The 19,314-nt window shown below is 46.2% G+C and overlaps 1 protein-coding gene across 1 annotated transcript in view; it reads right to left on the bottom strand.

The window, feature by feature from the left end:
* The window catches only part of LOC135535223 (immunoglobulin-like domain-containing receptor 2), a 20,022-nt gene extending 6,302 nt beyond the window's left edge, over nt 1–13,720 (bottom strand). The window contains exons 1-6 of the mRNA XM_064961920.1: nt 13,646–13,720; nt 5,835–5,981; nt 4,212–4,385; nt 3,835–3,963; nt 1,566–1,803; nt 1–507 (exon numbers count right to left, since the gene is read on the bottom strand). The exon at nt 1–507 is cut by the window's left edge and continues 385 nt beyond it. Of these exons, the coding sequence (XP_064817992.1) occupies nt 1–507; nt 1,566–1,803; nt 3,835–3,963; nt 4,212–4,385; nt 5,835–5,981; nt 13,646–13,652 (1,202 nt within the window). The 5' untranslated portion in view covers nt 13,653–13,720. The remainder of the gene's footprint in view (nt 508–1,565; nt 1,804–3,834; nt 3,964–4,211; nt 4,386–5,834; nt 5,982–13,645) is intronic.
* Between the last annotated feature and the right edge of the window lie 5,594 nt (nt 13,721–19,314).

Here is a 19,314-nt window from a genome sequence, read left to right on the forward strand (position 1 = left end):
TCCAAAAGAGTGCTCAGGAGTTCGCCATCGTAGTCCCGCCCCCGGGGGCTCTGGCGAGGAGGGGGAGGAGGGGCGGGGGGTTTAGGGGGGCGCTGCTCCAGCTCGTTGTCCCACGTGCCCCGTCTCTTCTTGGGCGAGGGTGGCGGACTGCGTTGTCGATTTCCCTGACGATCTCCATGGCAATCCTCTTGGCGATCTCGTTCTCGCCAAGTCTCTGCACGGTCATCACGATCTCTGTTGTCACGGTAACCACGTTTTGTTGTCTTGTCCCAGTAAGAAGGTGGATAGTATTCCCGATCTCGATCCCTATCTCGGTCACCTTCTCGTTCCCGCAGCTCTAGTCTCTCGTACTCCTGGTCGGTGTCTCTGATGTCCCTGACAGTGAGCTCCTCCCTGGGGCCTATCTGTCTGTAGCACTGGGAAAAGTCCTCCAGCTCATCCAGAGAGCCTGACTTCCCACCCAGGAGGAAGGCCTTACGCTGCAGGTGCTCTGAACGAGGGTTCCACCTGGACATAACATCTCATTAGGGACTTAGAACATGCAGAACACACACACACACACACACACATGCACACACACACACACACACACATGCACACACATGCACACACACACATACACATACACACACATACACACACACACATACACACAACCCCTATGAAGACACACACACGCACACACACACGACACACACATACACACAACCCCCACTCCCCTCCACACACACACAACCCCTATGAAGACACACACACACAACCCCTATGAAGACACACACACACACACACACACACACACAAACACACAACCCCCGCTCCCCTCCACACACACAACCCCCACTCCTACCAACACACACAAACCCTATGAAGACACACACACACAACCCCTATGAAGACACACACAACCCCCACTCCCCTCCACACACACAACCCCCACTCCCCTCCACACACACAACCCCCACTCCCCTCCACACACACAACCCCCACACACACCTCCACACACACGACCGCCACTCCCCTCCACACACACAACCCCCACTCCCCTCCACACACACAACCCCCACTCCCCTCACACACAACCCCACTCCCCTCCACACACACAACCCCCACTCCCCTCCACACACACAACCGCCACTCCCCTGACAGACCCCCACTCCCCTCCACACACACAACCCCCACTCCCCTCCACACACACAACCCCCACTCCCCTCCACACACACAACCCCCACTCCCCTCCTACACACAACCCCCACACCCCACCACACACACGACCCCCACTCCCCTCCCACACACACGACCCCCACTCTCCCCTCCACACACACGACCCCCACTCCCCTCCACACACACGACCCCCCACTCCCCTCCACACACACACCCCCACTCCCCACACGACCCCCACTCCCCTCCACACACACAATCCCCACTCCCCTCCACACACACGACCCCCACTCCCCTCCATACACACGACCCCCACTCCCCTCCACACACACGACCCCCACTCCCCTCCACACACACGACCCCCACTCCCCTCCACACACAGTCAGTTTAAAGGCGTTTCTGGAAACCTGCTGTTATTATCATGATGATGGTCCTCCTCAATGCTGCGGTTGCGGCGGTGCTGGTAGCGTGTGGAGCGACGGGTCTGAGAGGAGGACGAGGGATGATGGAGGTCAGGGATGTCTTCAAGGTCACGGTCGTGGTCAGGGATGGCTGGCAGGGCCTTCTTCTGTATCTGGCGGTAAGACTGACGGAAACCCCCTGTATCCACCTCATGGAGAGAACTGAGCTCTGAGATACTGCAGGCTGAGGAAGAGGAGAGGGGAGGAGGAGGAGAGAGGAGGGGTGGAGACATGAGTACGTTTCTGTATTGATGATACTATGAATCACAGTGTTAGTATCACAGTGACTAGGCCTAAGATAAGATGCCAGGTGAATGAAGAACCCAGTGGACATGCACAGAACATAGAGAGACAGGAAGTCCTAGATGAAAAACCTCTGAAACAAGCAGACACATTACAATAGGTCTTCTTTTACAGACTGTCTTTGACACACAAGGCCAACACATCCAATCGGAGCAAGAAAACAATCTACCAGCAGTTGATGAGGATTGGAGGAATTCGAGGAATGAATCATTAGATGAGGATCAACAAGGTGGTGATGTACGGATAGTGTGAGACTGGCTCACAAAACGAGGAAGAATCAGCTGGGTTGTCTTTATGAAGTAGGGGGAATCAGGTGTGTTGTCTTTATGAAGTTGAAGGAATCAGGTGTGTTGTCTTTATGAAGTAGGAGGAATCAGGTGTGTTGTCTTCATGAAGTAGGGGGAATCAGGTGTGTTGTCTTTATGAAGTAGGAGGAATCAGGTGTGTTGTCTTTATGAAGTAGGAGGAATCAGGTGTGTTGTCTTTATGAAGTAGGAGGAATCAGGTGTGTTGTCTTTATGAAGTAGGAGGAATCAGGTGTGTTGTCTTTATGAAGTAGGAAGAATCAGGTGTGTTGTCTTTATGAAGTAGGAGGAATCAGGTGTGTTGTATTTATGAAGTAGGAGGAATCAGGTGTGTTGTCTTTATGAAGTAGGAGGAATCAGGTGTGTTGTCTTTATGAAGTAGGAGGAATCAGGTGTGTTGTCTTTATGAAGTAGGAGGAATCAGGTGTGTTGTCTTTATGAAGTAGGAGGAATCAGGTGTGTTGTCTTTATGAAGTAGGAGGAATCAGCTGGGTTGTCTTTATTAAGTAGAAGGAATCAGGTGTGTTGTCTTTATGAAGTAGGAGGAATCAGATGTGTTGTCTTTATGAAGTAGGAGGAATCAGGTGTGTTGTCTTTATGAAGTAGGAGGAATCAGGTGTGTTGTCTTTATGAAGTAGAAGGAATCAGGTGTGTTGTCTTTATGAAGTAGGAAGAATCAGGTGTGTTGTCTTTATGAAGTAGGAGGAATCAGGTGTGTTGTATTTATGAAGTAGGAGGAATCAGGTGTGTTGTCTTTCTGAAGTAGGAAGAATCAGGTGTGTTGTCTTTATGAAGTAGGAGGAATCAGGTGTGTTGTCTTTATGAAGTAGGGGGAATCAGGTGTGTTGTCTTTATGAAGTAGGGGGAATCAGGTGTGTTGTCTTTATGAAGTAGGAGGAATCAGGTGTGTTGTCTTTATGAAGTAGGAAGAATCAGGTGTGTTGTCTTTATGAAGTAGGAGGAATCAGGTGTGTTGTCTTTATGAAGTAGGAGGAATCAGGTGTGTTGTCTTTATGATTTCAAATCAAACACATTTTATTGGTCACATATTTAGCAGATGTTATTGCGGGTGTAGCGAAATGCTTGTGCAGTTGCAGGAGAAGAGAGAAGAGGAGCATTGTTGAAGCTAGGGTTTCAGAGAGTAGTGTGTAGGCAGAGGTTAGTTCAGAATGGATTTCATGCAGATTATAGCTAGAGTATAAAAAGCATGTTGACTCTGTCCTACACAGGGGTTGTCTGTCTGTAGGGCTTACAGCCATGAGTCAGGTTGATTTCAGAGTGGATTTGATTTCACAGGATGTCAGAGGTAGCAGATTATACGTCCTGCTGAGTCTACACAAGGTATGGTAACTATCTGTCTGTCTGTAGGGCTTACAGTCATGACACATGCAGAAGTGGATTTCAGACAGAGTAGAGTATAGGGTGTATAGAGTCTACTGTCTGTCTGTCTGTCTGTCTGTCTGTCTGTCTGTCTGTCTGTCTGTCTGTCTGTCTGTCTGTCTGGCTGTCTGGCTGTCTGGCAGTCGTGGCTCATGCAGAAGTGGATTTCAGACAGAGTAGAGTATAGGGTGTATAGAGTCTACTGTCTGTCTGTCTGTCGGGCTTACAGTCGTGGCTCTGGGCCTTGGCCGGGTGGAAAAGAGACAGCTGTTTCTCTACGTGCTGCAACACCTTCAGAGAGTCCTGATCCAGAGAGGACTGATCCAGAGAGGACTGCAGCCGGTACACAGGCCGCACTGAGACGTAGATGAGACAACAAACACTTGTCAGGCAGGAGAGGAGAGACAGGCCTCACTACGACAAACTGTTGGGCTCTGTATGAGCTTTCCACACACGTTCAACAAGGTGAAGAAATGGCTGTTCAGCTATATCAGTATGTTTCTTATATTGCTGCTTTAAATGAAGTTAAAAATGAAAAGGCAGTTTGTTAGATAACATTTAAAACATCAGGACATCAATAGACAACACCAGACCCAGTACCCACCTCCAGCTGCGCTGTTCTCTGACACAGAGGGGGGAGCGGACATCATCGTGGTGTCCACCAGGGAGGGGGGAGCGATGGGGACCATGGCCGGGACCCCAGGTACGTAGTAGGGTGGATAGACAGCGATCTGGGGGGACGAAGCCCTGCTCCTCAACCCCTTTCCTGCCTCGTACACTACATGGAGAGAAGACAGAGAGATAGAAGACACAGGTAATACTGGAAGAGGAACATTCATCCCTGCAGGTATTCCAGACTCCACAGGTAATACTTCAGGTATTCCAGACTCCACAGGTACTACTTCAGGTATTCCAGACTACACAGGTAATACTGGAGGAGGAACATTCATCACTTCAGGTATTCCAGACTCCACAGGTAATACTGGAGGAGGAACATTCATCACTTCAGGTATTCCAGACTCCACAGGTAATACTTCAGGTATTCCAGACTCCACAGGTAATACTTCAGGTATTCCAGACTCCACAGGTAATACTTCAGGTATTCCAGACTCCACAGGTAATACTTCAGGTATTCCAGACTACACAGGTAATACTGGAGGAGGAACATTCATCACTTCAGGTATTCCAGACTCCACAGGTACTACTTCAGGTATTCCAGACTCCACAGGTAATACTGGAGGAGGAACATTCATCCCTGCAGGTATTCCAGACTCCACAGGTAATACTTCAGGTATTCCAGACTACACAGGTAATACTGGAGGAGGAACATTCATCACTTCAGGTATTCCAGACTCCACAGGTACTACTTCAGGTATTCCAGACTCCACAGGTAATACTGGAGGAGGAACATTCATCCCTGCAGGTATTCCAGACTCCACAGGTAATTCTTCAGGTATTCCAGACTCCACAGGTAATACTTCAGGTATTCCAGACTACACAGGTAATACTGGAGGAGGAACATTCATCACTTCAGGTATTCCAGACTCCACAGGTAATACTTCAGGTATTCCAGACTCCACAGGTAATACTGGAGGAGGAACATTCATCCCTGCAGGTATTCCAGACTCCACAGGTAATACTTCAGGTATTCCAGACTACACAGGTAATACTTCAGGTATTCCAGACTCCACAGGTAATTCTTCAGGTATTCCAGACTCCACAGGTAATTCTTCAGGTATTCCAGACTCCACAGGTAATACTTCAGGTATTCCAGACTCCACAGGTAATACTTCAGGTATTCCAGACTCCACAGGTAATACTTCAGGTATTCCAGACTCAACAGGTATTACTTCAGGTATTCCAGACTCCACAGATAATACTTCAGGTATTCCACACTCCACAGGTAATACTTCAGGTATTCCAGACTCCACAGGTAATACTTCAGGTATTCCACACTCCACAGGTAATACTTCAGGTATTCCACACTCCACAAGTGCTCTGGGAATTCTACAGTAGTAGAAATTATATCCACTAAAAAGGTGGTAGTGGATTGGTAGAATGAGTGACATATGCTACAATAACTGTAGTATGCTACAATATTAGTTTACTACAACAGTTGATCTAACGTGGTATGATCTACATTTACATTTACATTTAAGTCATTTAGCAGACGCTCTTATCCAGAGCGACTTACAAATTGATCTCCAGTGGAAGCCGCAGAACTTACAGTGTCGTGGGCAGCAGCAGGTCTCAGGGCAGCACCAACAGGACACATAACAGCAGCAGGAGTGAGGACAGCACTGGCACCAACACACACCAAACAACAAGATGAACAGGATAATACCCAGGGCTACCGAGCCCACAAAGGCCCATTCTGGAAGAGAGAGATGAGAGAGAGATGAAAGTTACATTTCTATGTAAAAACATTCTAGAGTAGGAAGTGGTATTTGTTTTTGCTTGGAAGAGTATTCCCTCGCACACAGAGTATTCCCTCCACACACACACATCCTCTCAACTCTTCAGGAAGTCTGGTCAGGGGACTAGGCTACAGGCAGGAAAGGGAAAGAGTGTTTCCTGTTACAGTATCTTACTAATCGACTACCATCATTATGAAGGTATGATGACTACACACAGAGACATATATTTGTATTCTATACACTACACACAGAGACATATATTTGTATTCTATATATTACACACAGAGACATATATTTGTATTCTATATACTACACACAGAGACATATTTGTATTCTATATACTACACACAGAGACATATATTTGTATTCTATATACTACACACAGAGACATATATTTGTATTCTATATACTACACACAGAGACATATTTGTATTCTATATACTACACACAGAGACATATATTTGTATTCTATATACTACACACAGAGACATATATTTGTATTCTATATACTACACACAGAGACATATTTGTATTCTATATACTACACACAGAGACATATTTGTATTCTATATACTACACACAGAGACATATATTTGTATTCTATATACTACACACAGAGACATATATTTGTATTCTATATACTACACACAGAGACATATTTGTATTCTATATACTACACACAGAGACATATTTGTATTCTATATACTACACACAGAGACATATATTTGTATTCTAAATACTACACACAGAGACATATATTTGTATTCTATATACTACACACAGAGACATATATTTGTATTCTATATACTACACACAGAGACATATTTGTATTATCTCTAATACACACAGAGACAAACAATGCATTCAGAATGTATTCAAACCCCTTCCATTATCCCACATTTTGTTTTTACATTACAGCCTTATTCTAAAATCGATTAACTAATTGTGTTCCTCATCAATCTACACACAACACCCCATTATGACAAAGCGAAAACAGTTTTCCAGAAATTTTAGCAAATGTATTCAACTTAAAAAAGCAGAAATACCTTATTTACATAAGTATTCAAACCCTTTTCTATGAGACTCAAAATTGAGCTCAGGTCCATCTTGTTTCCATTGATCATCCTTTAGATGTCTCTACATGTCACACCCTGATCTGTTTTACCTGTCTTGTGCTTGTCTCCACCCCTCCAGGTGTTGCCCATTTTCCTCAATATCCCCTGTGTATTTATACCTGTGGTCTCTGTTGGTGTGTTGCCAGTTCATCTTGTCTCGTCAAGCCTGCCAGCGTTTTCCCATACTCCTGTTTTTCGCTATAGTCCCTGTTTTATAGTTTTCCCGGTTTTGACCGTTCTGCCTGCCCTGACCCTGAGCCTGCCTGCTGTTCTGTACCTTGTGACACGGTCCTGGATTACTGACCTCTGCCTGACCCAGACCCTGATCCTGCCTGCCGTTCTGTACCTTTCAGACTCTGCTCTGGATTACTGACCTCTGCCTGCCCTTGACCTGTCGTTGGCCTGCCCCCATTGTTGTAATACACTTTTGTTATTTCGAACTGTCTGCATCTGGGTCTTATCCTGAGGTCTGATACTACAACTTGATTGGAGTCCACCGCTGGTAAATTCAATTGATTGGACATGATTTGGATAGGCACACAACTGTCTATATAACGTCCCATAGTTGACAGTGCATGTCAGAGCAAAAACCAAGCCAAGAGGTCGAAGGAATTGTCCGTAGAGCTCAGACAGGATTGTGTCAATGCACAGATCTGGGGAAGGGCACTAAAAATGTCTGCACTATTGAAGGTCCCCAAGAACACAGTGGCCTCCATCATTCTTAAATGGAAGAAGTTTGGAACCACCAAGACTCTTCCTAGAGCTGGCCACCCGGCCAAACTGAGCAAACGTGGGAGAAGGGCCTTGGTCAGGGAGGTGACCAAGAACCTGATGGTCACTCTGACAGAGCCCCAGAGTTCCTCTGTGGAGATGGGAGAACCTTCCAGAAGGACAATCATCTCTGCAGCACTCCACCAATCAGGCCTTTATGGTTGAGTGGCCAGACAGAAGCCACTCCTCACAAAAAGGCACATGACATCCCACTTGGAGTTTTCCAAAAGGCACCTAAAGGTCTCTCAGACCATGAGAAAGAAGATTCTCTGGTCTGATGAAACCAAATTGAAATCTTTGGCCTGAATGCCAAGCGTCACATCCGGAGGAAACCTGGCACCATCCCTATGGTGAAGCATGGTGGTGGCGGCATCATACTGTGGGGATGTTTTTCAGCGGCAGGGACTGGGAGACCAGTCAGGATCGAGGGAAATATGAACAGAGCAAAGTACAGAGAGGTCCTTGATGAAAACCGACCCCAGAGTGGTCAGGAGTTGAACCCGAATCGAACATCTCTGGAGAGACCTGAAAATAGCTTTGCAGCGACGCTCCCCATCAAACCTGACAGAGCTTTAGAGGATCTGCAGAGGAAAATGGGAGAAACTTCCCAAATACAGATGTGCCAAGCTTTCAGCATCATACCCAAGAAGACTCGAGGCTGTAATCACTGCCAAAAGTGCTTAAATAAAGTATTGAGTAAAGGGTCTGAATACTTGTGATATTTCAGATTTTTTTTAATACATTTGGACAAATATTCTACAAACCTGTTTTTGCTTTGTTTATGGGGTTTTGTGTGTAGATTGATGAGGGGAAAAAAACTATTTAATCAATTTTAAAATAAGACTGTAACATATCGAAATGTGAGAAAAGTCAAGGGTTCTGAATACTTTCCAAACGCACTGAATATTTATATTTTACCTACAAACAGAAACACTACAGTATGATGTGGGAGCTGCTAAACACAAACACTACAGTATGATGTGGGAGCTGCTAAACACAAACACTACAGTACGATGTAGGAGCTGCTAGACACAAACATTACAGTACGATGTGGGAGCTGCTAAACACAAACACTACATTACGATGTGGGAGCTGCTAAACACAAACACTACAGTACGATGTGGGAGCTGCTAAACACAAACACTACAGTACGATGTGGGAGCTGCTAAACACAAACACTACAGTACGATGTGGGAGTTGCTAAACACAAACACTACAGCACGATGTGGGAGCTGCTAAACACAAACATTACAGTACGATGTGGGAGCTGCTAAACACAAACACTAGAGTACGATGTGGGAGCTGCTAAACACAAACATTACAGTACGATGTGGGAGCTGCTAAACACAAACACTACAGTACGATGTGGGAGCTGCTAAACACAAACATTACAGTACGATGTGGGAGCTGCTAAACACAAACACTAGAGTACGATGTGGGAGCTGCTAAACACAAACATTACAGTACGATGTGGGAGCTGCTAAACACAAACATTACAGTACGATGTGGGAGCTGCTTAAACACAAACACTACAGTATGATGTGGGAGCTGCTAAACACAAACAATACAGTACGATGTGGGAGCTGCTAAACACAAACAATACAGTACGATGTGGGAGCTGCTAAACACAAACACTACAGTACGATGTGGGAGCTGCTAAACACAAACAATACAGTACGATGTGGGAGCTGCTAAACACAAACATTACAGTACGATGTGGGAGCTGCTAAACACAAACATTACAGTACGATGTGGGAGCTGCTAAACACAAACACTACAGTACGATGTGGGAGCTGCTAAACACAAACATTACAGTATGATGTGGGAGCTGCTAAACACAAACATTACAGTATGATGTGGGAGCTGCTAAACACAAACACAAACACTACAGTACGATGTGGGAGCTGCTAAACACAAACACAAACACTACAGTACGATGTGGGAGCTGCTAAACACAAACACTACAGTACGATGTGGGAGCTGCTAAACACAAACACTACAGTACGATGTGGGAGCTGCTAAACACAAACACTACAGTATGATTTGGGAGCTGCTAAACACAAACACTACAGTAAGATGTGGGAGCTGCTAAACACAAACACTACAGTATGATGTGGGAGCTGCTAAACACAAACACTACAGTACGATGTGGGAGCTGCTAAACACAAACACTACAGTACGATGTGGGAGCTGCTAAACACAAACACTACAGTACGATGTGGGAGCTGCTAAACACAAACACTACAGTACGATGTGGGAGCTGCTAAACACAAACACTACAGTACGATGTGGGAGCTGCTTAAACACAAACATTACAGTACGATGTGGGAGCTGCTAAACACAAACAATACAGTACGATGTGGGAGCTGCTAAACACAAATATTACAGTACGATGTGGGAGTTGCTTAAACACAAACACTACAGTATGATGTGGGAGCTGCTAAACACAAACACTACAGTACGATGTGGGAGCTGCTAAACACAAACACTACAGTACGATGTGGGAGCTGCTAAACACAAACACTACAGTACGATGTGGGAGCTGCTAAACACAAACACTACAGTACGATGTGGGAGCTGCTAAACACAAACATTACAGTACGATGTGGGAGCTGCTAAACACAAACACTGACTATGAAACACTACAGTACGATGTGGGAGCTGCTGTTGAGAAGAACATGTACTAATGCAACATCAACATTTGAAATGAGAGTGAATGAGTCATCACTGAATAAGCCATTTCCATCTCACCATACCCAAATCTGTCAACAACCTCCAAGATGAGGAAACATCTGAATTTGACAGAAGACAATATAATCTCCCTTCTCTCTGACTCCCATGTCCCATTCAACCATCCTCTAAACATCATTACTCCATAATGTCCCGTTCAACCATCCTGTAGACATCATTACTCCATAATGTCCCGTTCAACCATCCTGTAAACATCATTACTCCATAATGTCCCGTTCAACCATCCTGTAAACATCATTACTCCGTAATGTCCTGTTCAACCATCCTGTAAACATCATTACTCCGTAATGTCCCATTCAACCATCCTGTAAACATCATTACTCCATAATGTCCTGTTCAACCATCCTGTAAACATCATTACTCCATAATGTCCAGTTTAACCATCCTGTAAACATCATTACTCCATAATGTCCCGTTCAACCATCCTGTAGACATCATTACTCCATAATGTCCTGTTCAACCATCCTCTAAACATCATTACTCCATAATGTCCTGTTCAACCATCCTGTAAACATCATTACTCCGTAATGTCCTGTTCAACCATCCTGTAAACCCTTTAAACATCATTACTCCATAATGTCCTGTTCAACCATCCTGTAAACATCATTACTCCATAATGTCCCGTTCAACCATCCTGTAAACATCATTACTCCGTAATGTCATGTTCAACCATCCTCTAAACATCATTACTCCATAATGTCCTGTTCAACCATCCTCTAAACATCATTACTCCATAATGTCCTGTTCAACCATCCTCTAAACATCATTACTCCATAATGTCCTGTTCAACCATCCTCTAAACATCATTACTCCATAATGTCCCGTTCAACCATCCTGTAAACCCTTTAAACATCATTACTCCATAATGTCCTGTTCAACCATCCTGTAAACATCATTACTCCATAATGTCCTGTTCAACCATCCTCTAAACATCATTACTCCATAATGTCCCGTTCAACCATCCTCTAAACATCATTACTCCATAATGTCCCGTTCAACCATCCTGTAAACTCTGTAAACATCATTACTCTGTAATGTCCCGTTCAACCATCCTGTAAACCCTTTAAACCTCATTACTCCATAATGTCCTGTTCAACCATCCTCTAAACATCAATACTCCATAATGTCCTGTTCAACCATCCTGTAGACATCATTACTCCATAATGTCCTGTTCAACCATCCTCTAAACATCATTACTCCATAATGTCCCGTTCAACCATCCTGTAAACATCATTACTCCGTAATGTCCTGTTCAACCATCCTGTAAACATCATTACTCCATAATGTCCCGTTCAACCATCCTGTAAACATCATTACTCCGTAATGTCCCGTTCAACCATCCTGTAAACATCATTACTCCATAATGTCCCGTTCAACCATCCTGTAGACATCATTACTCCATAATGTCCCGTTCAACCATCCTGTAAACATCATTACTCCATAATGTCATGTTCAACCATCCTGTAGACATCATTACTCCATAATGTCCTGTTCAACCATCCTCTAAACATCATTACTCCATAATGTCCTGTTCAACCATCCTGTAAACATCATTACTCCATAATGTCCCGTTCAACCATCCTGTAAACATCATTACTCCATAATGTCCCGTTCAACCATCCTGTAGACATCATTACTCCATAATGTCCCGTTCAACCATCCTGTAAACATCATTACTCCATAATGTCATGTTCAACCATCCTGTAGACATCATTACTCCATAATGTCCCGTTCAACCATCCTGTAAACATCATTACTCCATAATGTCCTGTTCAACCATCCTGTAGACATCATTACTCCGTAATGTCCCGTTCAACCATCCTGTAAACCCTTTAAACATCATTACTCCATAATGTCCCGTTCAACCATCCTGTAAACATCATTACTCCATAATGTCCCGTTCAACCATCCTGTAAACATCATTACTCCGTAATGTCCCGTTCAACCATCCTGTAAACATCATTACTCCATAATGTCCCGTTCAACCATCCTGTAAACATCATTACTCCATAATGTCCTGTTCAACCATCCTGTAGACATCATTACTCCATAATGTCCCGTTCAACCATCCTGTAAACATCATTACTCCATAATGTCCAGTTTAACCATCCTGTAAACATCATTACTCCATAATGTCCCGTTCAACCATCCTGTAAACCCTTTAAACATCATTACTCCATAATGTCCCGTTCAACCATCCTGTAAACTCTCTCACTATCATTATGTTACTCACAATAACAATCCCTAATGATGGACTTCCTTTGGGCTGGGTCAGACACCACAAGTCTCTCTCTCTCTTTCTCTCTCTGGTCTCGCTCTCTCTGGTCTGTCTCTCTCTGGTCTGTCTCTCTCTGGTCTCGCTCTCTCTGGTCTGTCTCTCTCTGGTCTGTCTCTCTCTGGTCTCGCTCTCTCTGGTCTGTCTCTTTCTGTCTCTGATCTCTCTCTCTCTTTCTTCCTATCTCTCTGGTCTCGCTCTCTCTGGTCTGTCTCTCTCTGGTCTGTCTCTCTTTCTTCTATCTCTCTGGTCTGTCTCTTTCTGTCTCTGATCTCTCTCTCTCTTTCTTCCTATCTCTCTGGTCTCGCTCTCTCTGGTCTGTCTCTCTCTGGTCTGTCTCTCTCTTTCTTCCTATCTCTCTGGTCTGTCTCTTTCTGTCTCTGATCTCTCTCTCTGGTCTGGTCTCGTCTGTCTCTCTCTGGTCTGTCTCTTTCTGTCTCTGATCTCTCTCTCTCTTTCTTCCTATCTCTCTGGTCTCGCTCTCTCTGGTTTGTCTCTTTCTATCTCTGATCTGTCTCTCTCGCTCTCTCTCTCATTGTTCAACAGTAAACTGACCATAATAATTTGTTTGATTTGTAATAAGATAACTGATTGGATTACTAAAGAACAACATGAGGCTGATTGGGCAGTGAAGAAGCAATAGTTTTGTGTTAATGAGTGAAAAGAAGAGACAGACAGACACAGGTGAGGAGGACACGCCCCTACCTACCTGGCATAATCTTCACATCAAAGTCAGGCAGGAGATCATCTGACACACCTGTACCTGTCTTACCTGGAGAGAGGAGAAGAGCAGAGGTGAAGGACAGGATAGGACAGAGCAGGGCAAGACAGGACAGAGGGCAGGAGAGGTCAGAAGACAGGGGAGGAGCAGGGTTGGGGTCAATTCCATTTCAATTCAGGACCAAAATTCTTATTCCACTTTTTTTAAAGTATTGAGGCGAATTGTAATTTCAGTTTACTTCTTGTATCGACTGAATTAAAAAAGGGATTGTCAGGGGTCATGGGAAAGGTCAGCGAGAATGAAGTACAGGAGGCAACAGCAGGCAGAGATTTGGACAATCGAAGAGCCAAGAAGGTGGACATGCCAGCAGACAGAGATTTGGACAATAGAGGAGCCAAGAAGGTGGACATGCCAGCAGACAGAGATTTGGACAAAAGAGGAGCCAAGAAGGTGGACATGCCAGCAGACAGAATATGACAGTTTTAGTCTAAATGTGGACATGCCACTGGCAGAGATTTGGAAAGCAAGGAGCCAGAGGTGGACATGCCAGCAGACCCACATGATTTGGAAATACAGGAGCCAAAAAGGTGGACATGCCAGCAGGCAGAGATTTAGGACAATAGAGGAGCCAAGAAGGTTTCCATGCCAGGGCAGATTAGCCACTTTTAGTCTAAATGGGTTTCCATCATAGGTTTTTTGGGCTTTTGCAGGGCTGATAGGACTGTTTTCCATCACATGGGCTTTACAGGGCTCAAAGGGCTGATAGGGCTTTTCCATCACAGGGCTTTAGGGCTGATAGGGCTTTCCATCACAGGGCTTTAGGGCTGATAGGGCTTTCCATCACAGGGCTTTAGGGCTGATAGGGCTTTTCCATCACAGGGCTTTAGGGCTGATAGGGCTTTTCCATCACAGGGCTTTAGGGCTTTTAGGGTTGATAGGGCTTTTCCATCACAGGGCTTTAGGGCTTTTAGGGTTGATAGGGCTTTTCCATCACAGGGCTTTAGGGCTTTAGGGTTGATACATTTCCATTTAGGGTCATTTAGGGTTGATAGGGCTTTTCCAGGAGCAGGGCTTTTAGGGTTGATAGGGCTTTTCCATCACAGGGCTTTAGGGTTGATAGGGCTTTTCCATCACAGGGCTTTAGGGCTTTTAGGGTTGATAGGGCTTTTCCATCACAGGGCTTTAGGGCTTTTAGGGTTGATAGGGCTTTTCCATCAAAGCCCCACTGAATAGGTACCTGTTTTGGGAACTGTGTTTACTTTTTCACATTTACATTTGAGTAATTTAGCAGACGCTTTTACCCAGAGAGACTTACAGTAGAGTTCATACATTTCCATACTTAAAACCCCAACCCTGGCATTGCAGGCACCAGGCTCTACCCACTGGGCCACACAGGATCACATGGTTTCCATAGCTATCCATACTTTAAAACCCCAACCCTGGCATTGCAGGCACCAGGCTCTACCAACTGGGCCACACAGGATCACATGGTTTCCATAGCTATCCATACTTTAAAACCCCAACCCTGGCATTGCAGGCACCAGGCTCTACCCACTGGGCCACACAGGATCACATGGTTTCCATAGCTATCCATACTTTAAAACCCCAACCCTGGCATTGCAGGCACCAGGCTCTACCAACTGGGCCACACAGGATCACATGGTTTCCATAGCTATCCATACTTTAAAACCCCAACCCTGGCATTGCAGGCACCAGGCTCTACCCACTGGGCCACACAGGATCACATGGTTTCCATAGCTATCCATACTTTAAAACCCCAACCCTGGCATTGCAGGCACCAGGCTCTACCCACTGGGCCACACAGGATCACATGGTTTCCATAGCTATCCATACTTTAAAACCCCAACCCTGGCATTGCAGGCACCAGGCTCTACCCACTGGGCCACACAGGATCACATGGTTTCCATAGCTATGGCCATGAGGACTTGTGAAGAGTACAGTCAGCAACCTCTGCTTTATGGAGACAGTCGAAGATCCTTCACAGTCATCTGGCTTTAACTTTAATGTGCTCGTCATTGATAAGGTTTTCAGTTGAAAAGCAATGCTTTGAGTCACCACACCTGCCCTCGAAATACAGCCTGACTCAAACAGGCTGACTGAACCTGGTGCTGCTTCCCTTTATCTGCAGTGGATTGAATTGGGGAGCTTCCAGTCAGTCTGTAGACAAATGAGTTGAGGATATTACCAGTGGCATCACAGTGATGTCACAAATACACAGGCAGTGAACTCACTGACAGCAGCTCTGTGTTACAATAACAGGTTCTCTCTGTCTCTGACCGTTTCCCTCTCTGGCGATGTGAGTCACTAACGTTACTTCATATTTCAACTTCATATACAACTCTGCAAAAAAAGTTTAGCCACGCTCACACAAATGTGTTATAATGTGGGACAGGCTGGTACGAGAGAGAGAGGGGGGAGAGGGGGGAAGAGAAGAGAGAAAGAGGGGGGGGGGTATAGAGAGAGAGAGAGAGAGAGATGGAGAGAAGGATAGAGAGGGAGAGAGAGAGAGAAATGGGGGATGGAGAGTGAGGGTGAGGGTGAGAGGGAAAGAGGAATAGAGAGAAATGGGGGATGGAGAGTGAGGGTGAGAGGGGAGAGAGGAATAGAGAGAAATGGGGGATGGAGAGTGAGGGTGAGAGGGGAGAGAGGAATAGAGAGAAATGGGGGATGGAGTGTGAGGGTGAGAGGGGAGAGAGGAATAGAGAGAAATGGGGGATGGAGAGTGAGGGGTGAGAGAGGGAAGAGGAATAGAGAGAAATGGGGGATGGAGAGTGAGGGTGAGGGTGAGAGAGGGAAAGAGGAAGAGAGAGAAATGGGGGATGGAGAGTGAGGGTGAGAAAGGGAAAGAGGAAGAGAGAGACATGGGGGATGGAGAGTGAGGGTGAGAGGGGAGAGAGGAATAGAGAGAAAGGGGGATGGAGAGAGAGATTAGGGAAGACCATTTACTTCCCCCCATAATGTGGTTGTTTGATCTTGGCAGTGTGTTGGAATGTTGTACAGTTACCATAGAGATACACATGTAAAATACACACAGGGAGTACACTGTATCTTGGCTGCTACCATGCTGACACCAGAGTCCGTGCCACACTACTAGAAATGTAGCAGGTGAAGCAATACTTTTTCAAAGAAGGATACGAACCTGGAGTGTCGTAGAAAGGACTTCAATCCCCTCATGTTGATGTCAGACACAGAAGGTATTCAGAAGGTTATAAGTCCTGTAATGCTCAGTGTGCTCAGCCTCCTATGAGAGCCTGTATTAACCTCACCTGTACATGTTGACATGCTTCTACTACAGCTGCCTAGGTTACCCTGCCTGGGGTTGGACCCTGCCTGGGGTTTGACCCTGCCTAGGTTGGACCCTGCCTGGGGTTGGACCCTGCCTAGGTTGGACCCTGCCTGGGGTTGGACCCTGCCTGGGGTTGGACCCTGCCTGGGGTTGGACCCTGCCTGGGGTTGGACCCTGCCTAGGGTTGGACCCTGCCTGGGGTTGGACCCTGCCTAGGGTTGGACCCTGCCTGGGGTTGGACCCTGCCTAGGGTTGGACCCTGCCTGGGGTTGTACCCTGCCTGGGATTGGACCCTGCCTGGGGTTGGACCCTGCCTGGGGTTGGACACTGCCTGGGGTTGGACCCTGCCTAGGTTGGACCCTGCCTGGGGTTGGACCCTGCCTGGGGTTGGACCCTGCCTGGGGTTGGACCCTGCCTGGGGTTGGACCCCTGCCTGGGGTTGGACCCTGCCTGAGGAAATACAACCCTGTTTGTTTGTTGAAGTGTGCAGACCAATGTTTCTATTACCCCAAAGGAGCACAATGTTTCTCCTGTGGCCTCCAGTGGTTTGAAGCAGGGATCCTGATACCAACCTTGGCAATATGCTGCCCATATCTGTCTATTGTTCAGGCTGGTACAGGACAGTGTTGAGAAGTAGACTCTCTGTCCCGGCCTCCAGTGGTTTGAAGCAGGGATCCTGATACAGACCCGTGTCAGTACATTGTTCCTGTTCAGATAAAACAACTTTGTCAGAGTGAGTTGTAAGTATCAGACAGACAGAAAGAGGGTTTAATGGTGGAGGATCTCCACGGCCTACCCCTGGACGGATCCGATTCCTCCTCACTCTTTGCCCACATCAAGAGCAGCTTGGCTGGATGTTCCTCCTGGGAATTCCTCCCCTGGGCTAACTGGGTACTGGGTAACTGGGCTAACTGGGTACTGGGCTAACTGGGTACTGGGCTAACTGGGTACTGGACTAACTGGGTACTGGGTACTGGGCTAACTGGGTACTGGGCTAACTGGGTACTGGGCTAAACTGGGCTAACTGGGTACTGGGCTAACTGGGTACTGGGCTAACTGGGTACTGGGCTAACTAACTGGTTACTGGGCTAACTGGGTACCGGGCTAACTGGGTACCGGGCTAACTGGGTACCGGGCTAACTGGGTACTAACGGGCTAACTGGGTACCGGGCTAACCGGGCTAACTGGGTACTGGGCTAACGCACCCGTTGCCTGACTGGCTGGCAGTCATTATGAAGCAGAGAGGAGTTTAGAGGTTTTCTGTTTCACTCAGTCTGGACGTTTGTTCTTTCCATGACCTCTGACCCATGTGTTGACTATTAAAGTGGAGAAAACTGTTCCTGCCCCCTTCACAACCAGAGAACCTGACCTTACAAGCCTACAATACAACACACACTAACAAGCCTACAATACAACACACACTAGCAAGCCTACTGACGACAGGAAAACCCAGTTGTTGCCGTGGGAATCCCGACAAGTGGCTCCTACTATACTAGGTCAGTATGTGGGGTAACTCAATTTCTACTCAATGTCGTTCTGTGAGAGAAACTACACATCACAGAGGACATGGTCCACTGACAGACCGCTGTGGTTTAAAGGGAGGGTGTAGTTCTGTGAGAGAAACTACACATCACAGAGGACATGGTCCACTGACAGACCACTGTGGTTTAAAGGGAGGGTGTAGTTCTGTGAGAGAAACTACACATCACAGAGAACATGGTCCACTGACAGACCACTGTGGTTTAAAGGGAGGGTGTCGTTCTGTGAGAGAAACTACACATCACAGAGGACATGGTCCACTGACAGACCACTGTGGTTTAAAGGGAGGGTGTAGTTCTGTGAGAGAAACTACACATCACAGAGGACATGGTCCACTGACAGACCACTGTGGTTTAAAGGGAGGGTGTAGTTTCTCTCACAGAACTACACCCTCCCCTTTAAACCACAGTGGTCTGTGTGGACCATGTTCTGTGATGTGTAGTTTCTCTCACAGAACGACACCCTCCCTTTAAACCACATCATGTTCTCTGTGAGTAGGAACTACACCCTCCCTTTAAACCACAGTGGTCTGTCAGTGGACCATGTCCTCTGACAGACCACTGTGGTTTAAAGGGAGGTGTAGTTCTGTGAGAGAAACTACACGTCACGGGGACATGGTCCACTGACAGACCACTGTGGTTTAAAGGGGAGGGTGTGACAGCAACGGCTCCAGAAACGAGTTGTAACGGCTCCAGAAACGACCTTCAACTCCTGCAGGCAGACATCTAAATGGTAAGTAGAAGAAAAGGCTCAGTGGTCAAAATGGCTCTGTCTCTTTACCACTGGGATGTGATGAAGACCATCTATCTAT

This window comes from Oncorhynchus masou, unplaced genomic scaffold (assembly GCF_036934945.1).
Source record: "Oncorhynchus masou masou isolate Uvic2021 unplaced genomic scaffold, UVic_Omas_1.1 unplaced_scaffold_461, whole genome shotgun sequence".
NCBI lineage: Eukaryota > Metazoa > Chordata > Actinopteri > Salmoniformes > Salmonidae > Oncorhynchus > Oncorhynchus masou.